Below are 26,187 nucleotides of genomic sequence, written 5' to 3' on the forward strand. Positions count from 1 at the left end.
ATGGCTCAACGCAAAATACGTGATATCCTTGCTCAGGTGAAACAACAGCATCAAAAGGGACAGAACAACCAGACACAAACACGAAGGAAATAGGAAATGACTTGTACCCGGGTGTGTGAAAGAAGAGAGAGAGAGAGAGAGAGTGAGAGAAAGATGGACAAATGGATGAACAACAATGATAATGGATGAAACAAAGCCAAGCAGAAAAGAATGATGATCTATTTCAAAACCCTAAGAGTGGCTGGGATTCAGTTTACCGTAGGCAGGTCTTAGTAATTTTTTGGAGATGGGTGTTTTACTCTATCATGAATATATACATGTCTGTATCAATACAGATGTGGCCTCTCACACAAAGGTATTTTCACACAGTATAATTTTTTTGGGGGGAGGGGGATACTTGGTTCAGCAATAAACAAAGAGTTCCTAATCAAATTACTCCTCTGTCAGAATATCAAACCACATAGGATCATGATTTTATCTAGGTAAGCAAGAAGCCTACACATGTCATGCTTTACAAGATCAAGGCCATTAAAAAAATACACCTAAATACTTTCTTCCCCACCCATCCCCAATAGTTTCAGAATTTATTTGGCCAACCCTCTCCCTAACATGAATTAGGGTTAATGTTAGCACTTGGCAAGAGAATGGCAGAGAATGGAACCCCGATTCTTTATAATAGCTTCCTAAATGGGCTCCTTTATCTGATATTTTCCAGATAATTGGTTTCTGTGTGATATAGTATTATCTCAAAGGTGCTTTTTTCTTTAAAAGGCAACTGGGTTGGATTTTTTTTTTTTTTGAGCAACAAAAAAATATTTCTCTTTTCATCCAAGAAACTTCATCAGATGATGGCGGGGGATGGAAGGATAGGTACTGACAAGTTGAGACTGGATGGTGAGGGGATGAAAGAATAAGTTCATCTGTGGCCATTTGTGGGTTTATCTGTTCCCTATTCTGGTAGCCTCAACAATTGAGAGCTATTGCCATTTGGGAGTTTATCTGTGCCCTAATATAGTTTATCTGTGCCTCAACAGCTCTCAGAGAGTGTTAATGACCAGATGACAGCAAAGAAATACAATCCTTCCACCATCACCAACACATCCTATCAAAACCTGTTCTTACACACACACACACACACCAGCATGCAGTCTCAACTGTCAGTACCTATCCATCTCCCTGCCATCAGAACTGAGGAAGCTTCGTAGAATTAAAAGTGAAACACTTTCTTCTTCCTCAAGGAAACAACAGACTTTTGAAAGAAAGAAAAAAGCACCCTTGAGACAACTATGACCTGGATAACTGAGAATCTCCACAGATGGATACAGTATTATGTTCTTAAGATTATGAAAGTCAGATGTCAAATAGTTTCCCATAATCCTATTAGCATACAGTGGACCTGTCCATTGTTCCAACCTAGGCTTCCCCATCTGGACAAGACACTTTGGCTACATTGCCACTATGGGAGAATGAGCTCAAGAATCTGATTGGGTGATTTTCATGTTCCATCTGGGATAAAAGCCTGGACCCTGAAGATTGATTCGACCTGGATATCCTCAGTGGACCATCTCTGCTTTACAGGATGGTCATTCAACTTTACATTTAGATTACAGTTTCTCTCTTAACATCTATATGTCCCCGAGATGCATCCTGTCACTTTAAGAAAGTTTTGAAAGTATAGAATTCATTCTACATATTAAATAAGATATCCTTTTCCCCGTTTCCTTGGAAGTTGTCAAAATATGAAGAAAGATTACGTTCTTCAAATTGGCTGCCTGTTTCAGTTGTCCTAAAAGTTTATAAAAATGGGGAGAAAAAATAAAGAAACAAATTTAATGTTTTGGTACTCTCTCCTGGAATGGCGCACTGGCTCAATTCAGAAATTTATACCAAATCATGAATTGTGGATTTAGAATCCATAGTTTAGATTTTTTTTTAATTTAAAACCTATACCATGATTTGATATTCCTAACATGTAGGCAATTCATGGGCAGGATTTATACAAAAGGCTAAGTTAAGTTAAAACACTAACTTGGTGTGTTCTGTAAATTCATCCAAATTGTGATTAATAGATTTAAGTTCATTCAGTAAATCCTCTTAAATTACTGTACTTGTTTTGTCCACACATACGGTAACTATTTATTTATCCACTTTCCATTGTTAGTACTATTTTTTTTAATAATATGGCATAGTCTTCAAATTGGCTCTATTTATCTGATAAACCATCTCAAAATTGACCTTGTAAATTGATTTTTAGCCTGGGTTTCTGATTTTTGTATGCTTGGCAAATAACAAAACATGATTTTATTACAAAGGAGTTTTGTATGATATCTGAATTGAGCCAGGTTAATTTCTTAATTGAGAAAATAAATAGCACATCTGTCTATCTGTCTCTCTTCCTCTCCCTTCCCCTACCCTTCTAAATATTTTAATTTGTTAAACCAGAAAAAATATTGGAAATAATTAGAAAATTAATCAGTGAGGAACATGTTTTAATCCACCTAAGATGTATATTCTCAATGAACAATCCTATTGAAATGAAATAGTTAACGGAAGACAAAATTGTGACAAGTGGCCATAGAGTTTTAATTATCATGAATGATTAAGTCAAATTATTTCCAGTTCAAGGGTAAAGTGGCTTTACTTTTCATTTTGTGAAAAGTGGCTTAATGTCCAGTACCCTCTCTCCTAATTTGGTACGTACACATTTTGAGTCAAAGCCACAGTAAAGTCCCTGTTCTAGACAGACAAATGAAAATCCTATTTCTATTTCACCAGTGTTTAATATTTTAACATTTCAGGACTTTTGCTTCTTCCTGTGGTTAGTTCACTGAATGTTTTCAGATGAAGTTACGCACTCTATTAAAATAAGTGTGATTTAGGATTTATTATAGATTCTGGAAGATGTATAGTTTTCACCAATCTGTTCTTCTCTTGATGCATTCAATTTCAGCTCCAATACCTCCTAACTAATATTTTGTTAGTTGAGAAATTCTGAGGGTTGAAGCTAAACATATTTGGAAGGTGCAAGATTGGGGAAAACTGCTTTACATGAATTTTAAGGTTGATGCTATGAAGCAATGAATTGTGAACTGTAGTGTAAAGATAGCATTTAGATCTCCTTCAGTTCGGCCTTTCCCCAATGGTAAATCAATTTGCCCTTGACTTCTACTGAACAGAAATTGCAATTACTGCTGTATGATCTCTAGCAAATAACCTATAGTTACTATATTTGGAGAGGTTGCAGCCATCTCACTTTAACTGCTGAATGGCAGCTTTAGATAAAGTAGCAAGAAGTCTGCCAGTCTTGGAGAATCTCAGCCTCAAAAGTTTACCTGTCATTTGAAAATGCCTCATTCTCTTCCTGATTGCCAGTTTCCATGGCTGCCTCTGTCCATGTAATTATTGCTTCCTCCTCCCCCCCCCCGCCCAAAAAACAACAATGGAGAGTAAAAATTCTATATATACGTAAGTGTTTGGGGTACATTGCATGTACCTAACTTTTAAACACATTTTAGGGGAAGTATTGGACAGGGCATTGGTTACAGAAGAAAGATATACCTCAAGGCTACTTGCCATATAGATTTACAATCAAAGGACCTTAGAACGTAGCAGCCCAGGTCCTTTTCTTCTTCTTCTAAGAATAGTCAGGGCTCCTGTCCATTCCAGAAGCTTCTCACATGAGAAGCTGAGAAAGATTCAAGACAGAGGACATCACTTGCTATACTTCCTCCAAATGATGTTTAGTAACATCAGAAATTATCTCTTTTCATATGTCATCCTACCTTTAGAACCTCAGCGCTTAGTCATACCAAAAAGAAGAAATAGTAGTTCCTGTCTTGATACAGAGAATAACAAAAGGCTTACAAATTGGTGCAGTAACAACTGTGGGCCATTTATGAAAAATGCCTTTAATGCAGGCACTCTTGGAGTTGTTTCTGGGTAACTTTTCTCTAGGGAGCAGGCTTCCCCATACTTGAATGAGTGAAGATACACAGAACTTCTCTGATTTGGAGTTCTACTTCTTTGAACTTAAGTATGAGATTAAAATGGATGACTTAACAGCACAATCTTACACCTTGGGGACTGAATTCCAAGTATGTACTGGATTGCACTGCAAAGGACTTAATCTCCAGATTAAAATTAGTGCCAGTTTATCTCTGTAGAAGACAAACCAATGTGTCAGATAATCCCCCGAAAAGGAATTAATTACCTCCAGAAGGAATGAAAGAAATAGCAAGTATGCATAGAGAAATTGCTATTTCTTTTTCGGCTTGGAGGAAGAAAAACAATGGGGTCTAAAAATGAAAACCAAATGTGATTTTAATGAAAAAATTGGTGTGATTAAAATAATAGCAAACAACTCCATAATTTTGAAATACTTATATATATTTTTTTTCTGCCACAAAGTTATTGATTTTCTTTAGGAGGCGATACCAAATATAGACATCAGAAGAATGTAATATGGTTACTAATCCCAGTCACTCTTATGCAAACTTTAAAAAGAAAAAAAATCTGTAAAATATTTACAGTGGGTTTTTAGAATTTATGAAGAGCAGGAACTGCTCACCTGGCAGCCTGAGCCCAGAACAAAGTTTTGTCTCTGCATTGACTTGGGCATCAATTAAATGGTTCCTCTGAGGATAAGTTATTTTCCCCAACAGCCTTGAATCCTTACAACCAGCACTAATATAACAGGGAATTGATTTGAAACAGTCCACCCAACGAAAATAACTCTTGCATCCTTATCTACCTCAAGGCAGTTTGATCGGTGGACATGGAAAGGTCTTTGCCCCAGAGTGGTCATTATATACCCTGGATAAGCAACAAATTGCATAGTTTTGCCAAATTAATGGAAAAATCAAGTCAATGGTTTGAATTTCAGTGGCTTCAGAAGCCCTGTTGATTTGAATTATGGACATTTTGTTTTACATGGATTCCTAAGTATTAGCTCTCTTAAAATGCTAATGAAATAACTTAACATTTAGCAGTGATTCAAGGCATGGAAACTGTAAACATTAATTCATTTGATTACAGATTTATTGATCTAGAGTGCAATCATGTTGCATTCTAATTTTGTAATTTCTTTAAAAAGGAAATAACTAACCGTATGGGGCAAATTATCCCTCTTCGTCTTGATATATTTATATCTTAGCAGAGACAAGACTTTTGTTATATATTGACTCATTGATTGTCCAGGTTTAACAGTGTTTTTGGGACTGGGCTGTTTATGACAACTGGCAAATCCAAGTCCAGTGTGTTTCCATATGATTGTTACCCGAATGACATCTTTAAATTTAAGCTGAAGTGGCTGTATGGATCTTGCTGTTTACACTGAAGCGGCTGCTTTCCTTTTTTTCTGAAACCTTGCAAGAACGGGCATGTACAGAAATGTCAGGCGTTGCTTTGTGTTTTAAGGGAAAGGAGGGGGGAAAAAAAGAAGAAAAAAGAAATGAGAGAATAATGGAGGGGAAAAGCTACCTCAAGGTATGAAGTTACCTCAACAATTGTTTTGTTTTTTGGGCTTGCTGATATTTTATATAAAAGCTGATAGTCTTGAATATTTTATTTTTTTAATGAAAAGAGAAGTTACGTTTCCTAATTTCTAATGAGCCAGAAGTTATTATGCAGGTCGGAAATGTTACAAGCTCTTTATGGAGAACTGCAGAGACTTCAGATGTAGCGGAAAAGACGGCAGATTTCTCCCACACTCAAATTTTACTTATATCTAAAATTCAAAATATAAATTCTGTCCGCTCAAAAATTTAGCAAAATTAAAACCTATATATTTCAATGTCAGTGTCCAGGTTGTTAGCATTTGTGTGAAAAGAAGCAGCTGTCTAAAAGACAAAGTAATATTGCAATCTTGAGGGTGTAAATTGGCTAATTCTACTTAAATATATTTAATTAGGAAATTAGGGTGAGTTTGATTGGCATAGTTATATCATTCTGTGGCAGTTGGAATTCAGACTTGTGATTTTCTCTTTGGCTGATTATCTAGTTTATTAAAGCTGGGATTTCTTTCACATATTTTTCATCACTTGGGAGTTGCTCAAATGCTGCAGAAAATGGCATTATGAGAATAGAGAGGAGACAAATCTCACAAAAGTGGTTGGTCTATTGCATCTCAATGTAGAGAGATATTAGCATCTCAGATATTGAACCACAGTACATTTATACAAGGAAATTTGTGATAGATCACTAGAAACATGAATGATTTTTGAATATCTTTTGCGTGTTGAAACTAAATGAAGTGTGTTTAGGATTGAAAAGCCACAGATGAGGGTTTTTTTTAATGAAAAGTTGCAAAATTATTCCAATTTGGAATTACTCAGATGAGATACATTCTTGTGTTTACGTTCATTTGACCGTCTTTTCCGCTATATCATTGTGAAATATTCTAGAAAGATTACCTCAGTTTTACTGAGGAGAAGCAGACCATTATTATTTTTAAAGAAAAGAAATGGGAGCCAAACTTTCTTGTGGCTTTTTGTACATTCTTGAGAAGAAACTGCAACTCTAATTGCCACTCTTTGAAAAGTATGGAGCTGGGCAGGTTTAAACATTGAATTTTCTTTTATATTCCATTGCACTTGGAACAGATAACCCTCTCTACATGTAATTTAAAAAAAAAAAACAGTGGTTGTAAATGGATTCACAAATGATTGTCTTAAAATTATTCTGACCCAGAAGCTCTCCAGTCAAATGCAAACTGGGTTCTTGAAAGATATATTGTTCTTAAAAAGTCGCTATCATTTTCCTGCAGAGATAGGAGCTTGGGATGAGTTGAAAGCCCCAATGACTCTGTTTCCTAGTTGGAAAACATTGGTGTTCCTATCGAAACTTTTCTCACCCTTCATAAATAAAGACAGTTGCAAAGTACTGCCTATTTAGACAATATGGGCTATACTATAATGAACTATAAGTTAAGAAGAGTGGAATAAAAAGAATACTACCTCTAATGCTTTGTCCCCACAGGAAAAGATGTAAAGCAAATGTAGATTTCCTTTCTTGAAGATCTCTGACTTCTCTTGCTTTTAATACAGACTTGCATAGATCAGGGTTTTAAAAATTATTATAATTCAGACATCAGCCATAGCAAATAAGTTGGCTCTTTTTCCTCAGCAGCAAGCAATTTTTGATATTCTTTGAAAGGAATGGGATGGGTGGGAAATCATTCTCCCCTCTCTCCTCTAGTGCTCTTAGCATCTAAATTGTTGCTGTGTTTTCTTTTTTTAAAATTCCAGCTATAGGAAGTGTTTGGAGTGAAGACATCTTGCATTATCCAAATGAGCATAACATTATTCAAAGGGTAGGCAGTTTTAACAGCCTGGCTTTAGGGTTCAAGCTGTAGGCATTACATGAGTCCTATTAACATCCAAGAGGATTTCAGTTGCCTTGAATAGGAGGCCTTTGTCCTACTGAGGGTGCATCTGTTCTTATCTATTAAGTGGAAATGATGGATACAGTGGTTGAGTATGGCTTTCACATGTGATTATTTTTTAAAAAAATGTGCAGTCATTAATGTTTGATCCTGCCATACTGTGATAGTGGACCCTTTTGCCATTGAATTGTGAGTTTTGCAGGCATTTTTCATTTTGAATTGGATCTTTGAACTCTTGTGTTAATGCCAATATAGCTATCAAATTCTACTGGATGCAGAAGCCCGCTCGTGTTCTGCTCTCGAGGGCTTCAGATGAGATTAGGAACTCAGGGTTTGGCTCTTATTATCAGCACTTATAGCTTCTCCCTCAGCACCTCAATTTGCTGCTATTTTCTGCCATTGCTTCCACATTTCTAGTGTCCAAAAAAGATCAGGTATATAGTAACTGAGACAAACATTGGCCTTAAACTCCACCACTTTTTTTCAGTTTACAATGTGTATGTGCCCAGGTTGGATAGTGATGATGGGAATATACTCATCAAGAAATATCTACATGGGCATACGTACTTACAGCTTTATATCAATGCTAAGCAAAAAAAAAAAAAGACTTACCAGATAATAAATTAAAAAAACAAGGATTTGTTTTTAAGTTGTAATATTAAAGAACTTAATGATTTGGAAGATTGCCTTTCCCTCTGATGTAGTCTGAAAGTGGCTCAGAGAAAATCTGTAACGTCATCTTTTTGTAAAAGATTACTTGACGAGCCAATAAAATGGAATCCTTAAAAGCAAAAAACAAATCTTAATTACATCAGGACCTCAGCTATCTCTGTGATCTTAATCTGGATAGTTGGATGGGTTTCATCTTGTCCATCAGAAAAGTCTAGAAAGACACCATTGTGAGTTGAGTTTGATTGGACTTAATTGCTCTGATCATTGTAGCAACCTTCCGTTTTCTCCAGATGTGTTGAACTAATGCTCATAATCCCTCAAGCAACCTGTCTGCTGGCTGGGGATTGTAGTGATTAAAATTCTATACATCTGGGGAGCAACAGATTAAGAAAATGACTTCAAGGCATTACTGTGTACCTAATGTCCTATCATAGATCATGTTGATGATTGTATCTTGGTCTAGGTCTACTCCATCCTAACCTGTCTGGAAGCATTAAATCGCTTTAGCCACTAAGAAGTTAGCATATGGTAATGTGGAAAAGGCCTTTCAAAAATCACTTTTGAGTTACAACGAACTAATCAGGACTCTTCCCCAGAATTTCACATAATTGATTTTCTTTCCTCAAAAGGCTTACTTTAATTGAAGGAGAAAGGAGGAGCCAGACAGTGGAAAGGCAGAAAGTCTCAGGAGGATAAGCTTCAAGGGGTTGTGAGGGCAGGTAAGAGAGCTGTGTGACACACAAATGACCTAATATTATTAGACTTTTCTATGCTGATGTATGCATGTTTTAAGAACGTGTGTTACATAGAATTACATTGGAAATGTTAAAATTTCTAAACTTGGAATGTTATACATAACAAGAATAATCTTATTTGGAACTGGGTTTTGATTGCACTTCACTTCAGTTGACTTGGAACCAAATCCAAAATATGTTTAAATAGGTGCAGTGTTTTTGGAATCCAAGATTCAATGGATGTGAATGGATGTTAAATTATGCCTTCTGAAAGATTTTCAAGTTTTTCCAGAGTTAGAATTTCCAAAGAGATTAACATGCACAAAAATCTTCACATTAGTTGCTTTACAATTAAAACTAAAATCCTTAGGAACTATATCCAAAGCAACAAAGAAGGAACTGGATCAATCCGTTTGGAGGAAGACGCATCTAAACTGATATAGGAAATGACATGAGATTTTTTTTAAAAAAAGAGATGTATATCTCGTATTTCCAAAATAATAATAATGAAATGTAAAAGACTTAAGATTTTTAGTTCTTCAGTGACATACAAGGAAGAATATAATGATAGTTTGTATAGTGGGTAAGGGCTCCACTTTACTGCATGGTCTAACCATTTTAGTTCTGCCTCTAGGGATGCTCTTGATAATTGAATTGTTGAAGTAGTTCCAGTTTTGGACAAAGTCTTGTCCAACCCTATTTAGGGATGCCTAAATTGAATGAAGTGGGGTTTTTTTGTATACTTGACCATGGAGATTCTTTTTTTTCTTTTCATTCCTATTCCAGTACAATAATACTCTATGCATCCAGCTTCTTAGAATATTAATTTTACGCATTTCCTACAATTTGTTGGACTCAGTAGAGTATTCATATTATATGCAGTTAGCAGCTAGCACTGTCTCTATTTTATTAGGCAAGGTTCTTATGTTGCTCAGTTTTTTTCCTTGAAATGAAATATCATCTTAAATTTTAAGGTCTACAGATAAGTTAATGCTCAGGTTTTAAATTTAAAATCCTCTCCAATATCCTTAATAAACAGTGCCAGAAAACCGGGACTCTTTATGCCACTGTATGCTCAAAGGTAGCCTTTCCCCCAATATCAACATACTTCAATAAGAATTTCAGATGAAATTGGTCAATTGATGACTGACACACCCAACAGAGAAGGATAATAGTAACAAACAGAAGGATAAAAAGTTTTATTTGGATGCAATGGTCATAGAAATGGTCAGAAGCTGTAAAACAGAAAGAATTGGATTTAAAAATGGATGGATCTATAGGTTTTCTAAAGAAATTCTCAAAATTTCTTGTCAAGTTCTGAGATCATTGCATGTGACACTGAAAATATTATTTTCAGAAGAATGCTTTTGTTTGCAAGCCTCATTGTAATTTATGAGAGCTACAAAAAGATCTAATTCAGTAGGGCTTGTGCTGGCTGGGGTCTCATTAGTAATTCTGATCCTTTTGTATCCTCTTGCCAGTCTTATTTAAGGAAACCCTCAATAGGGTTTTGCTGCCCCAACCTGGAGATAACAGGCAACTACGCTTGATTTGCAGCTCTTCCAGAGCAGCCAGAAACATTAGATTTATACTTTGAGGAAAATGACATTTGAAAGAGACTTAGGATCAGTGCTGGTACATCTTTTCCACCAAGGCACAAATTCTGTAGACACCAAAAGAATTGTATGTGAAGGCATATTGGAGTTTACTAAGACAAATTTCCAAAAAAGATGATCCATAAAAGCAAAACATTTCCATCTGTATTAGTTGGTGAATCCAGAAATTGTTTCATGACTGCTGTACTTCTGAATTAGCATGGCTGTAAGGTAAGTAAAAGGAGAAGTCATGCTGTGTATAGTCAAGGGATGGCTACCAATCATTTTTACTCAGAAATAGTTTATCAGTTGCTGAAATTCATGTTATGCTTCATGCTGGCTTGTTGTACAAGCTACGCTATTTTATTTCTTAGATATTACTAAGCCATAAATTGTTTACAACTATAAGGCCTGGTTTCACATATCATAATATATCAAATTGAAACAAGTAACATTATGTCTTAGTGCAGTGTGCAGACACAGCCAAAGTATGTGTTTGAACCATATACAAAGCTAGTAATTTATAATGCCTGGCTTAAGAAGTGGTTACATTTGCAGGCTGTAAATTGCTATCTTTTTGCACAGCTTTCTAAAAACCAACCCACTCTTTTAAAAGCACCCTTTTCACACACTTAATTTAACATCAATTTGAATCCTGATACTTTATTACAGGATCTTATTTTTAAACTTTGACTTTTCAAAGATAAAATACCTCTCCAACTTGGTGGTTGGTGTACAGGCACAACAGGGCAACGCTTTAGGCATTGTATTTTTGTTTGTTTAAAGCCTTGTCCTTCTGAGTCAGTGAGGTTGGCTTTCCTGCAAAACGTTTATATGTTTAGCCATTTTCCCGTTCCTGTGATGACATTTACAATCTGGAGTGGCTGTGATTGTTCAGTTAAGCAGTTGCTAAGGGTGGGGGTGTTGGATGGAGAGAGTCCTGATTCCATAACTGAAGCAGGCTTTTCTGATTGTTCAATTTAAAAGGAAAATAAAAATGAAAAGGACATCCTTCCCATGAAACTAAATAACTTGCAGCTCAATTTATTTTGAGCTTTTAATTAACTACTTTTAATGAAATTTCTGATTGATAGCATCAACAAACATTAGATTTCCTTCTGAGATTTCCTTCTGAGAAGGAAAAACATGTATCTACCTAAATCTCAAAAGATTATAGGCATTTATTAATGAAAAATAATGTTTTTCTTTAGCTGTTACTTGCCTTCCAAGGGTAATGTAATGGGCTAATGCTGCAAACTCTGTGTTTTGGATATTATTTTCCTAAAGGAAGCATAAATAAAATCTCTAACATCTGTACAAATTTAATCCTTGCAGCATGAGTTAGATCTAGACTTAGTAAGTCAATTGAAATTGATGGGATTTAAGTTAGATTCAGTGTAACTACCACTGATTTAATATTTCTGCTTTATGCATAGCAGCTGTTTGGACCCAGCTTGGAATCAACTCAGATTCTAATTTTTACTTGAAAAGGTGAGCTTAAAGAAGAGTTCTACCAAATGTAGAAGCTCACTTCTGTTTTTTAACACGCTGCCTGTTACAGATATTTTTCAGCAATAGGAATTCAAGCCATGTCCTTCACTCTCTTTATTAATCACAGCCATTCCATGAATTCCATGTTAATCATGAGCCAGAGATAATAACTCCTGGTTCAGGTTGGGTGCCACTAAATCATAAGTCAGTCCTCCCAACCTCTCATTGGTACCCTGTTAAGTGCCTGTTGAGCTGCACTTCATGTCAGCCTAAGGGCATGATGATCATATATACATACATATGATATGAATATAACCAATTCATGTTTGTTTTATCTACCTCTTAGCACCTATAGATTTAAATAATTAATTAGGTAGTGATAATACAACATACTATGTAGTCTAGGGAGAAAAAAATCCCCCCCCCCAATAATCGTTCTGCTTAAAGTGTTGTTGTTGTTTTTTAAATAGAACTAAGGGCTCTCTCCGCATTCTAAAGCAGTCTTGGTAAGATACAGAGAGCTATGGAATTATGGGCAAGAGGTTTGGTTTCTGCATTGCTGGTAAGGAGATAGTGTGCTGGCCATATGTCTAACAAAGTCAACACTTTCCAGTGCAGCTTAGTCAGCTCAGTAGGTACCCACATTGGGGTTCCTGCCCTGGAATCAATACTGAGGTATTTGATGAGCTATTTGCCCTAATCCAGTGAGCAATGGAGGCAGACAAAAGCCGCCCAAGCATGGCTGTTGCATGTGGAGCTTGCAACAACACAGTTCCCTTACAATCAAGCAGGACTGCTGGGTACATACCTGGTATTGTGGATTGTGGAAACCTGATCAGCAGAGTTTATCTTTGTTGGACCTGGAATCCTGATTTTCCCAAGCCTTAGCATTTCCAGTCTGTAAAATGGGTATCTCTTTACCTCCTTTAATTGATTTGAGAACAAAAGCACACAGAGACTGGAAAGCAGTTTGCTTATTGTGAGCACTGCCAAACAACTCATGCCTACAAGCTAGTGACATAAAGCTAGGAAGAATTGCTTGGGTTCCACTGAGGCTGCATTACCACCATTACAGTTGATCAACCTTGATTTTTGAAGTGTTTGTTAGTTTGTAAGAACCCCAACACCTCAGTCATTCTTTCCCTCCTTTAATGACTTTTTAAATATATATATATAAATATATATATATATATTTATATATATATATATATATACACACACACACACACACACGTTTCTTCCTTCTTTTTCCTAATAATTCATATCAGAACTCGTGTACCATTTTCTTTCAACGTTCTTAACATAAGTGCTGACCAGCTTACACAACTATCAGTGTTTAATTGAAATTGTGCCTTAGACACACAAGTGCATGGTCTTTTTGTAACTCTTTTATACCCTCCTTCAATAATGCTGGACAACCTTGTTGCATTTTTTAAAAAAGTTGTTTTATTGGCAGTTTATCAAATTAATGAACACAGTAGAAGGAATCATAAAGGGCTGTTTTATTGAATAAGTGACCGAGGCTACTATTAATCTAAACTAACATTTTGTTTCAAGTGACAAGAGAAACTGGTAGCTCAGCAAATTGTGTCGGTAATTTGCCAATCCTTATTGCTTGCTGTCATCATCTGGTTCACTGCCTCAAAGATGGAGGTTCAATAGAATTTCCTTGATGCATGGTTGTTTCCATGAATTTCTGTAATCTTTTAAAACAAATTTGTGGGTAATGAGGAAAAAAAATCTCACATCTTCCATTGATGTAAAACTATTTTGTTACTCTATGTCAATGTTTCTCAATTTCAGTCAGTTTAAGAAGCATGAACTTTTAACTCCCAGATTTCCCCCGACCTGTGGCATCTTAAAGTGGCTGAGATTGAGAAATAATGCTTTTGGATCTTCTGTTAGAATAATCAGTTGCTACAAATGTATTAGACAAATCATTTTTATGTAAAAACAAATAACTTGTGTGAATTTGGAAAGGAAATTTTGCTCCATGTAATAATTTTGTGAAATGTGTCAGACCTTATGTTCTAAGCCATCGAAACTGTTATGAATTCAGGCCTTGAAAATTGTACTCTTGAGTAATTATTTTCCTCTCTTTGATCTGCTGTATTTTTTTTAAACACTTTCTCTGCTTAATTTTCCTTTTTTTAAAAAATCTCTGTTCTTTGACCCCTTGTCTTTTGCATGAGGCAGATTAGTTGGCTCAGATCCAAAGTTGTGATTACAGATGGACACTGGCTCCATTTTTCTTCCAGCTTGTTTACTGCCACAAACTGCTTTACTCCACTGTTTCATTTTTTTAAATAAAAAGGAGGAAAAAATCCATTTGCTCTGTTTTCCATGAGTAATTATTTCCACATTTTATTTAGGTAATTAAGTATTATTAAATCCATGTTGCAAGTGAATGGTGTAGCGAAACTGAAAGTAAGAGAAGAGTGGCTGGCTGAAGGATACCATGAAGATGACTGAAAAGGAAATTCAGAACAGAGATCTCTTGCTTTGTAGTTTTTGGCTCTTCAATATTACCAACTCTGAGATTTGTTTTGCAAAAGCTGCAAAATTTCTAGGATCCAAATCTATCCTATAATTTCTAGATGGGTTATTGGGTAAGATCTTTTCTTTAACAACAACAAAAACAAAATTGCAATTGGTATAAAATTTATAGACCATACAGACACACATACCCACACACAGAATCCTTCCCGAGTGTAATTGGGCTTGTAGATCAGGAAAGAATGCAAAGAACGTACAGATAGAAGGATTGTAGATTTATATTGTTTACAGTGGAGCAACATAGCACATAGCAATGGGAACAGTAGAAGTATTCCTCGACTTACGACCACAATTGAGCCCAAAATTTCTATTGCTAAACAAGATAGTTAAGTGAGTTTTGTCCCATTTTTCAACCTTTCTTTCCGTAGTTAAGGAAATCACTAGTTATCATACTTTATTCAGGTTATTCCAGGAGTGGGATTCAAATTTTTTAACAACTAGTTTTTTGGAGGTGGCTTAGTTGGTGGGCGTGGCTTGGTCATGTGATGGGTGGGCGTGGCTTGGTAGTCATGTTATTGACTGGGCGTGGCCAACTCAACATCACTCATATCGAGGCACGCATCTTCCTGCCTGGCCTCTCATGACTGTGGGGATGCTGCTCGTAAGTTTGAAAAATGGTCTTAAGTCATGTTTTTCGGTGCCATTGTAACTTTGAATGGTCACTCCACACAAGCAAAGTACCAGCAAAAGAGGGAAAGAAAACTCCAGAGACGTTCCATAGGCAGGAAGTCTAGTCGTGCCAAGAATGTAATAAGGGTTAACGGAGAGGCAGTTTCTGTAAGCAACACCAGAATGTTTCCCTCCTGCCTTCCTTACAGGATTAGGCCAGTAATTTCTTCTAACAACCGGTTCTCTGAACTGCTTAGAATGTTAACCAGTTCTAGCAAATAGGAGCGAACTGGTAGAATTCCACCCCTGGGTTATTCTGAATTTGACACATTGACAGACCTTTGCCACACTCCATGTGAACATCTTTTAGGCTGCAACAAGACTATTGTTAGTTTAGTATAAGCATTGTGCTTTTTGAAGAATGCCTATGAAAAATCCTTGTAGGGAGATTGGCAAAAATTAATAAAAAAAATCAAATGAAGGAGAAACCGCAGAGCACAAGATGGCAAACAAATATTCTCATTAGTTGTACAACTTATCTAGGAATAGGAAGCATATCCTAACTTGACCTCATTGAAGGAAGGGGAGGGGAAATATTTTCCACCAAGTTTGATCAACTTTCCCCTAAAATAATTGTATAGGTACAAGAGCAGCAAACCTGATGGAACTTAATCCAGTGCATATTTATTGTTAAATATATAAAGAGCTGGAAGAAAGAATTCTTCTATTAGAACTTCCACAGTAGAGAAGATTCACAAAGGACACTAAAAACCATCATTTTTTAATGAAGTCTGTAAAACACTGAGTTGTCAAAGAGGAAAAGTACAGCTCCTAAAACAAAATAATTAAAAGTTGCTGAATTCATTCCAAAACTATTCAGACTTGGAAGAATCAATCTGCCCTTTGAATAGCATTTCATTCTGTTCTTAAAGTAATGTAAGGGCAGTTTAAACCTAAGTTCTTTCTCAGTTGTACAGGTCGGAGAATCCAAAGCGTGGGCTGTCTCCTGCTTCCTTGCCTAAAGATGCAGTCAATCAAAGTTTAGTCCAGCCCCCTTTCCACTGCGCATGCCCAGTTTTTTACTCCGTCTTCATGCAAAGAAGACACGAGGAGAGAGTGCTCAGAAAGAAAGATAGAAAATATAGGATCAACGCTTTGGATTCTTCGAGAAAAAAAGAAAAGAGAGTGAAAGTCAGCAAACCGTGAGTAAGCGAAAAAGCCAGGACCTCATCCCAAGACGGGAAAGCCCACATAGCTGTTTGGTGTTAAGAGAATAAGCAGCAGAAGCCTCAGTAAGAGCGGGCGGGCTCTCAATTGGCTAGGAAAGAAGGAGAGCAAATTAACTCAGCTTTCCTAGAGCCTCATTAAACAAACCAGAAGCCGCACAAGCCTCCAGCGCTCTCTTTAATTGGGGCAAACTCAGTCTTAGGCCGAGCAAGCTTCCATCACAGCCACACAAGCCTACCCAGGAGAAAGGGAGGCTAGAGTCCATGCTCAGACCGGTCTGAATATACTCTATCGGCAAAAGCCAAAGGGAAAGACCATGGCCGAATTTTCTGAAACAGAGGCAAGCCTGGAGGAGCAGGAATCCCCTGCCCCACAGTTTGAACAGACAGCAAAGCACAAAGGAACCCAGAGAGGCTGGGAGAGCTTCAGAAAGAACTTCAGCAGGGCGTCAGGCAGAGGAGAGGGAGGCATTAAGGAGACAAAGGGCCATTGAGAAATGCTTCCCAAGGGCGGAAAAGGAGGCGGAGAAGAATGGAAATTCCCACGCTCCCAACAGGCAAACCAATGAAAGCGAAGTATCAGGAAAAGAGTGCAACACTAGAGGGCGGTGAAGATCAGCCTTTTCAGCCTGCTCTTGGTGTGAATGAAGGATTGAGTGACTCAGAAAGACAGTGCTCTCAGGCATGCAATGAAGAGCCCTCCCCCAAGAGAAAGAGATTTTCAACTGAGTCTAGTTCTTCCTCCACAGCATCGAAAGTCAGGGAACAGTCCTTTAAAGAGGAAATGAGGGCTATGATGAAAGAGATGATGGCAGAATTCAGGGACAGTCAGGGTAACAGACCCAGCCTGAGACGTAATGAGAGGAGACGGGAGGCTCATCAGGAGGAACTGGGCTTCCAGGGAGACAGTTCCAGTAGATCAGACACTCACAGTGAGGCCTCTGTTTCAAGAGAGGAAGAATATAAGGAGTAGCTTTCTCAGATGAAGAAACTAATGAACCAGAAATTCCAATGTTCACAGGTCTATTTCGTCACCAGCTGTTTAAGATGCTGCTGGGGAAGGCTAAGATAGCAACAGGCCTGGGGAGAATCACAGGGACAGAAGGGTCTGAGTTAGAGCTATCTGATCCCAAAGATAGATTCTTTGCCAGAACCAAGGTTGAAAGTGAATCCATACCTTCATCTGAATTGTTCAGGGAAGTGGTGGAAGGTCAGTTGAACAGACCAGTTATTTTTCCAATGCCAGGGGAGAATGAGAGGAAATTTTATAATGCAGAATTAGCGGACCTATTCCCAGTTCCCATGATAGATAGCCTTGTGGCAGCCTCCACGTCTGCTACAGTGTTGGCTAACGAAGCTGAGGATGGTCTAAAAGGGGAGGATAAGAAAACAGAACAGACCCTACAAAAAGTTCACCAGGCTGCGGCATGGGTGGTAAAGGCAACATCCATGGCATCATTTTTCAGAAAAGCAGTCCTGATACGGATTGAACAGATGCAGGAAAGGATGCCACGAAAGGATGCCTTCGATTGCAACCGGGTTTGAACAAAATAACTGCTGCATTGTAGCTTCAGTAGCTGCAAGGCAACTTGTTTGGCTCCGCCACTGGCAGGCAGATCTGAAACATAAATGGAAACTGGCATCAGCTCCAGTTAAAGGGGACAAAATTTTCGGGGAGGCCATTGAGCCATTACTGTTTGAAACCAAGGACAAGAAGGTCTTACCCAGGAAACTTGGTCAGGCAGATAGGCGACCTTCTCCATATACACAGCAACAGCCCTTTCCTATCTTGGGGGTGGCTTCAGCCACTCCCCATACACACAGAGACAGTACACACACAGACCCCTACTAGACATCCAGATAGGTCAGGATTTAGAGATAGGGGTGGACAACAGTCCCAGGGAAGGTGTCCCTTCCAGAGTTCGACCAGCAGGGCCTTCTGGCATACGAAGTGATAGCCAGAACAATGTGCCAATTGGCAGGAGGCTGGGCCTATTCACCAAGCGATGGGTGTTGACTACAACGGACAAGTGGGTCCTAGACACATTAAGAAAAGGCCTGGTTCTGGAATTCATCTCCATACCCTTGAGCTCATTCAGAAGATGCCCAATGCCAAGGGACAGAACCAAAAGGGTAATTATGGAAACAGCAGTTCAATATCTGCTGGTGGTACAAGTGGTACCAGAGAATGAACAGGGACAAGGGTTCTATTCAAACCTGTTTGCTGTGCAAAAGGCATCGGGGGGGTGGAGATCAATTTTGGATCTCAAAGTACTAAACAGGCACATAGTATACAGGAGATTCAAGATGCAGCCCCTGCAAGTTATACTAGGGAGCATATGGGAGAGGGATGTCCTGACATTAGTAGACCTCACAGATGCTTACCTACACATACCTATTACCAGGAGGCATCGGAAGTTCCTGCGGTTTGGTTACGCAGGGAGACACTACCAGTATGGGGCTCTACCATTCGGCCTGTCCTCAGCATCGAGGACTTTCACCAAGGTCCTGAAAGCAATAGGAGCCTTCCTCAGGACAAAGCCCATATGGGTCCAATGCTACTTAGACATATTAATACAATCAACGTCGACTCTTAAGAACACAGTGCAATCTAGAAACCATGATACAGACATTACAAGAGCATGGCTTTTCGGTGAATTTTGAAAAGAGCCACTTAGAACTGACCAGGTAATTACAAGACTTAGGAGCTGTAATAGACACCAACTCCTGCGAGGTTTACCTGTCACAGGAAAGGCAGGTCAACATAAGGTCATCAATAAATCAAGTGAGCACAGCTCCGGGGGTGTCCCTGGACTTGCTGTCATAAATGCTAGGGAAGATGATATTGTGCATCTCAATAGTACTTTGGGCCAGGCTGCATGCAAGGACATTGCAGTGGTTCCTATTACCTTACCAGAGAGCAGGCAAAGGCAATACAAGAACCAAGGTACAAGTCCCCCCCCGAGTGATGCAGTCACTCCAGTGGTGGAGATCACCTGCAGTGACGGGGGGTTGTGGGGTCAAGGAACCCACCTGACTGACTATCACAACAGATGCAAGTTTAGTAGGCTGGGGAGCCCACTGTCAGAGCCAGATAACACAGGGTCAGTGATCTCAGTGAGACCTCAAGAACAACATCAACTGGTTGGAGCTCAGGGCATCTCATCTGGCTCTAAGGGCCTTCAGATCAGTGATAGTGGGACAGCATGTGTTGATCCTGACAGACGTGACCGCCAAGGCTCATATCAACAGGCAGGGAGGTACTCACCCCCTAGCGCTCATGCAAGAAGCAGAGCAATTGGGCCACTGGGCAGAGACACACCCTCTATCAATCAGGACGGAACACATATCAGGAGTGGAAAATGTTCGGGCAGATTGGATCAGCAGAACAATGGTCAACCACTCAGAGTGGTGCCTACACTTGGACCTGTTCAGTGAACTGTTGCACAGATTCGGGAAAGCAGTCCTGGACCTGTTTGCGACGCCAGCAAATGCGCACTCCCGAGATTCTACTCGAGATTCTCAACACAGGGAGCGGAAGGAATCAATGCGCTCCAAGAAGCATGGCCAAGGGGTTTGCTCTACGCATCCCCCCCACTTCCCTTGATACCAAGGGGAATCCAGAAAGTGATAGAAGAGAGGTCTTAATGGCAACACCTCATTGGCCCAGGAGGTCTTGGTACGCGGATCTGGTACAACTGTTGGTATCCAGACCATGGAGAATTCCCCCAGACAAGGTAGAACTGAATCAGGGAGCCATACGACACCCAGAGCCACAATGGCTGCAACTAACCGTATGGCACTTGAGAGGACCACACTAAAGCATTTAGAGTGCTCAGACAAGGTAACACAGACACTCCAGGCATCCAGGAGACCATCAACCAACAGAATTTATGATGCTACTTGGAGAGCATTTGGAACCTGGTGTTCCAAGAAACAAATAGATCCAACCATAGTGTTAGTTACTCAAGTGCTGGATTTTCTCCAGGAAGACCTGGAGAAGGGTTTAACCCCTAACACCTTACGGAGGCAGGTAGCAGCGATAGCTTCAGTGTTGGGTTGCGGGACCTCAGAGTCCCTCTCACGATACCCCCTAATCCGCACGTTCATCAGGGGAGCAATCAATCTAAAGCCACCAGTGATACACAGGTACTCTACTTGGAACTTGACAAGGGTGCTAAGGGCGCTCTTGACTGAGCCCTTTGAGCTGCTGAGGTCAGTAGGACTACCTTCACTCACCCTTAAGGTGGCCTTCCTAATAGCCATTACATCAGCCAGAAGAATTTCAAGAGTTGGCAGCATTACCTCTGTATAGTTCACCCGAATAGTGTAGTATTAAGATTAGATCCGACCTTTATCCCAAAGATCAATTCTACCTTCCATAGAGCACAAGAGTTAGTACTACCAGACTTCTGCCCAGAACCAGTCCATAGCCTAGAAAGGAAGTGGCACTCCTTGGATGTTAGGAGAGCTATACGCATTTATATTAAGAGAACAAGGCCCATTAGAAAAACAGAAGCATTGTTTGTTTCATTTAGACAGAGTTTGTTGGGACAAAAGGTTTCACCGTCTACCATAGGCAGATGGATCAAGACATGTATCACAAAAGCTTACGAAAGCCAATCATTGCAATTGCCGGGTAACATAACTGCACATTCAACCAGGAGTGCAGCCACATCAGCGGCATGGAACACAGGCCTCGATTTAAGAGATCTGTAGGGCAGCAACATGGTCAACACTATCTCCATTCATCAGAAATTATAAACAGGATACATTTGCATCAGCAGAAGAATCCTTTGGAAGATGAGTGCTACAAAGAGTTCACATGGAAATGGGGGCTTGGGACAAGGAGTTGGCCCATCCTTAGGTCAATTAGCTTGGGTACGTCCCACTCTTTGGATTCTCCGACCCGTACAACTGAGAAAGAGCGTTAGGCTTACCTGAAACGCGTCTTCTAGTTGTATGGGAGAAGAATCCAAATCCCACCCTTAGATAGTCTCGAGCTCAGAACAGTCAAGAACGAGCACCAAAGAACTCTCCAAGTCAATCATCAGCCTTCATCAAAAACTGGGCATGCGCAGTGGAAAGGGGGCTGGACTAAACTTTGATTGACTCCGTCTTTAAGCAAGGAAGCAGGAGAGACAGCCCATGCTTTGGATTCTCCTCCCGTACAACTAGAAGATGCGTTTTAGGTAAGCCCAACGCTCTTTCTGAAAGCTATTCCGAAATCTATCATACAATTTTTCAACATTAGCTTCTTAGTATGTTGGTGGAAATTTGGTGTGACTGGTGACCAATGATAACATCATTGCAGGAGCCAACCTGCAAGCTTCCAAGCCCATCCATAAAAAATTCTGGAAAGAGAGAAATGGAGAGAGGCACCCATGTTAATTATACAAAGCATTTAAAAAAAATAGCCTGCAAGAATTGTATTTATGTTTGTCTTCCTCACACAGGGGAGGTGTTTAGAAGAAAGTGGAATCCACCCAGAAGGCCTATGGGATGAAAACAAATGCTAGAAAGGGAAAAGGTATTTTTTCATGAATATTTATTTTCAACCACAATTGCACAGGGATTGTCCACTATAGGGAGTTCCTACTCCAGAGTCAATTCTGCTACAGACATCCCTTCTCAGTAGTATGAGAGCAGGGCTAGCATGGTCTCTGTGTTTACATATATTCTTTCCATATAAATACAAAACTTTTTTTTCATGGAATCAAAGATAACTGTATCAGTAAGTTCTGTGTGGCAGCCTTACCACACAGTTGTTTAAAAATAAATATAAGTATTAAAGAACTATTGATAGATAACTTTTTTCTCAGAAAATCATTTTGTAGAATTGTTGAGGATCAAAATCTGCTCATAACAAAAAAGTCAAAACTTCAGAATAATATTTGAAAAGTCCTGAGGGTGAGAAGTAAAAATTTGCATATCCCTCTCGTTGATTTCTATAGCCATTCTCCTCAACAAGTGACTAACTGATGTATATCATAAAAAATAAGCATTTGTCCTGATAATATTCGTTAATAGATTTTTAAATATATGAATTAGAGCTTACTCACAAGTATTGTCAAAAGATTATAATTTAAAAGATATAAAAACTAAATTAGAATTTTCTCCCTGACCTGAATAAGATAGGAATGAAATTTGGAGGACGGTATAGACTTAGGAAATTATTTGGAAGTAATGATAGGAATGAACCTCACATGAACCAATCATCTTTCTGCTGCCATTACAAACTATAAAGAGTAAATTCATTAAAATTAATGAAATTCTCTAAAGCAGCAGCATCTCTTTCTCAGGAGGAGAAACCTGGAACAAATGGGCTACTTTAATGAACATCTGAAATATATTGTACTTGTGTGAACTCTGAACCATTCCTTCTGAATCAGTTTTGATGGGTGTGTAGCTCTGGAATATTGTAGTTTTGAGCTTTTTGTGAACAAGGTATGCAAACTAACCCAGAATGCAGTATAATTTATCTGCTTCTGAAAAGGATTGCAGCCCTAATATAATTAAACAGAGGAGAAGAATTTGGGCTTACCTAAATGAGCCACCCTCTGTAGCTTAGGATCAAATCCAACACGCCTGCTTTCCTCTGTATGAGCCAGGAAGAAATTGATTACACCACTAGTCACCACACAGTTGGGAAAGCCTTCCAAGGGATAGTAGAAGCCGCTTCTGAGGTACAAACAGCTGCTATCTTCTCCTTCCTGACAGAACATCTTAAACTTATATTCATTTCCATCCACACTGCTTCCAACCTGTAACCCATATAAATTTGTTTTAGACTATTCAGTCTTGCTATCATTGCATATCATTGCTTGTTGGTGTACACATTTTTAAAGATGCAAAGAATAGAAGTGCTTTTCTAGGCAAACTCTGGGGTCCCTTGCAATTTTAGCAGGGGATATTTCAGTGAAATTGGCAAAATCTTTAATCTTGTCTACCACATGTTGTCATTCCCTGGAATAGACAAAGTATGAAAATCTCCATGTATGGCACCAACAGAATGAACTAGAAGAAAAGAGAAGCAATGATATGAATATCCTACCACATCCAAGTTGCTCTTCTCTAACACATCCACAAATTTCTTGATCTTTGTTTTTTCAGTGAAGGTGAAGTCATCATCCACCCAAGGATAATACTTGGTTGTGACCTATGAAATTGCAAGGTTCTTCCCTGCAAACCAGCCCTGATTAAAAATCCAAAAGAGAGTCAGAAAATGCAGATTCGGAATTAATTCAGTTGAAAATATAAGAGAAAACAAAAGAGGAAGTTGAAAGTATGAAACAAAGTTATTATGAGATACCTAATAATAAGGAAACAGGTTAACTTCCCAATTTATTAAGTTCTCTGCTTCCTTCTCTTGAACTCTTGCCCTGCTTGGTTGACTGAATACTACCTTATTATTTAATTTATAATTGATAGGCATAAAGTTCAGCTTGTACCATGGGCCATCAAGCTGCTTTCTGCAACCTTATTATGAGAAGACCCAGCTGTTACTACTTCGTGAAAAAATCCTTTCGGGAAGTCCTAAAAGGAGAAGCCCCACATAGACATATAGTACCTTTCCAAAAGGCATAATGTAACGCTGAACATTTGCTTCTTCAATCTTCTCTGGGTGTTCACTGTCATCTGCCACAATTACTGTTGTATTCGGATAGTATTGTTTTATGCTTTTCAGGAGAATCCGCAGCTTGTGATAGCGTAAAAATGCTTTTATTGTGATGGTTACCATGTTTCTAATGCTGTTATCCGAAACAGAAAGTAGAGAAAGTAAAAGGGAAGACATCTAGTCACACCTATGGATAACTTCATGACACAATTCAAAACTTTTCTATAAAGCTAGAATTCCCTTTTTGAACCAAAAGCTTTGGCTTAATATGGACTAATATGCTATAACTTGTTTTATTTTTGTGAACTGTTAGCTGATATCAAGTGAGAAATCCCCAACTTGGACAAAAAGACTATGGAAGGAGAACTTCATTGTGACCAGTGCAAATCACTTCTTTTCTCATCAACTTTTTTGGGGGGGGAGGGGTAAAAGAAATAGAGGCCCAGCAGCTCTCCATTGGAAAAAGTAGCCCCATCAGCCATATTAGTGGGAATAGGAATAGCCACATGAGTTTGGGACTGGGGCAGCAGCCAGAACTATGGTCTTTCTATAGCTAATTAGAAAGTGACCAAGAATCACTAAAGCCCATTAACTGCCAGCAAGTATGGACATCAAGAGCTCTCTGCATGGGGAAAAGCAAAGGAGTAAAATGTAAAAGTATACAAGAATAAAACCAGAGCGATAAATGATAAGGAGTATGGTAGTGAAATAAGCTGCGAGATACAAAGAAATAAGAAGTGAGACATGTTCTAGAGTTAGAATTAAGAGTCATAATTTGTGAGTAAAATATATCCTTATTTTTATCCCCTGCAATAAATGAAAATAAAGTTCATCTATTATGTATTTATTTTGCCTTCTTGATTAAGACTTCCACAAGAAAGCAAATTATGAATCTAATTAATTATTTATTTTATTTTATTTATTTATTTAGCTGCCAATCTCAGCAAATGGACCTGGGTGGCTTTTTATATTACAATTAAAATCTTAAAAACATTTTAACACAATAAAAACAGTAAAAAAACATTAATTTTTTTTTTTTAAAAATTACAACATCTAATTTGAATACATTCAAAGCAAGACATCTGGCCTACTAACCATGTAGCCAAGAAGTGGGGCCCTTGGTGCATGTAATGCCCTAAACTCGGAGCATAGCCAGGTTTTTAAACTTTTGTGGAAGGGAAGATGTTCCACAGAGCAAGGGTCTGCAGCATTCATGCAACTATTTGATCTAGTTGGACAGGCAGAAACTCTGGGGAAAAAGTGGTCCCTCAGGTTTGCTAGTTGCAGATATGTAACTTACCTGGCCCTGAGTCAAATAGCTTAGGAAGGTGCAGTTGTAGAATGGTTGCAGGAAATCTAACAAAGTAAGTTCCATCTGTAAAGTTCACTAGGAAATAAAAGAAAGGTAGTTAGCTGGTTGTCAATTTTATAGCTATGTTTGGCAATATCTCTCTCTCGCACTCCATATGTTACAAATAAGGAGAACCACTCCCTCATCTTCCAATATTGACAGTCGTCATTAGAGCTTATAGGAGTTATTCAACAGTCCAGAAGCAACAAACTTCCCTACCTTACTTCATATTCTATTTTTCATACATCTCAGCATAACCAATGAAAACAATGCAACATTAATCTGTCTCACTCATATGCATATACATACATACATACAAACAAAAAAAAAGGGCTTCCTGTGGTGCTTAAAAAACAGAAATGGCACAAGCCATTCTGTCCCATCCCTTGGGGATGACATAGAGAAAGATTGGTGATCACCTGCTTTGATTAGATTTCATTAGAGGAAGGATACATGATGAAGATCTACAATAAACAACTAAAGGTGCAATAAAGGGCAGTGCTTTATATTTCACCCAAGCAATTTAGACCAATTTTCTTCTTTTATTCTTTGTGCTTTCCACTCAGTTGTAGAGCAGATTCTTCAATCTCCTTTGTATGGCTTAAAAGTTTTATTTATTGTAGGAATTCTTCTTGCCCTTAAGTTAACACATTTATATGATTGGTCTCAAAATAGTCAAAATAAGGTATTGTCCACAACAAAATGGGGCATAGCACTTTAAAGTGTTATCAGACCAGAAAACTGAGAATAAACATATAAATGGGGAGATGCTGCCTTAGAACAAGAAGGACTGCTCAAAGGAAAAATAGTTATGTACAGTATATTTGGTAGGGACCTGCCAAATCCTCACCTAGGCTGTTTTATGTCAAACAATGAATAACTCCATAAAACTATGGACATACTGTATGTACAGGTGTATGGCTATGAAACTATGTACTTTTAAAGAAAGGTGCT

The 26,187-nt window shown here is 38.5% G+C and overlaps 2 protein-coding genes across 4 annotated transcripts in view; one reads left to right on the top strand and one right to left on the bottom strand.

Moving 5' to 3' along the window:
• IGF2BP1 (insulin like growth factor 2 mRNA binding protein 1) overlaps nt 1–14,201 on the top strand; it is a 96,251-nt gene extending 82,050 nt beyond the window's left edge. For all 3 annotated transcript variants that reach the window (XM_026710936.2, XM_087917386.1, XM_087917387.1), the window contains one exon: nt 1–14,201. In XM_026710936.2, coding sequence (XP_026566721.1) covers nt 1–93 — 93 coding nt within the window. In that variant the 3' untranslated portion in view covers nt 94–14,201.
• Nucleotides 13,716–26,187, bottom strand: part of B4GALNT2 (beta-1,4-N-acetyl-galactosaminyltransferase 2 (SID blood group)) — a 26,950-nt gene continuing 14,478 nt past the window's right edge. Inside the window, 8 exon segments of the mRNA XM_026710942.2 lie at nt 13,716–16,009; nt 21,482–21,522; nt 21,524–21,618; nt 22,809–23,028; nt 23,319–23,459; nt 23,835–24,015; nt 24,274–24,280; nt 25,183–25,269. Coding sequence (XP_026566727.2) covers nt 15,820–16,009; nt 21,482–21,522; nt 21,524–21,618; nt 22,809–23,028; nt 23,319–23,459; nt 23,835–24,015; nt 24,274–24,280; nt 25,183–25,269 — 962 coding nt within the window. The 3' untranslated portion in view covers nt 13,716–15,819.

The sequence above is a fragment of the Pseudonaja textilis genome, chromosome Z, assembly GCF_049901715.1.
Source record: "Pseudonaja textilis isolate UNSWEBS1 chromosome Z, rPseTex1.2, whole genome shotgun sequence".
NCBI classification, from domain to species: domain Eukaryota; kingdom Metazoa; phylum Chordata; class Lepidosauria; order Squamata; family Elapidae; genus Pseudonaja; species Pseudonaja textilis.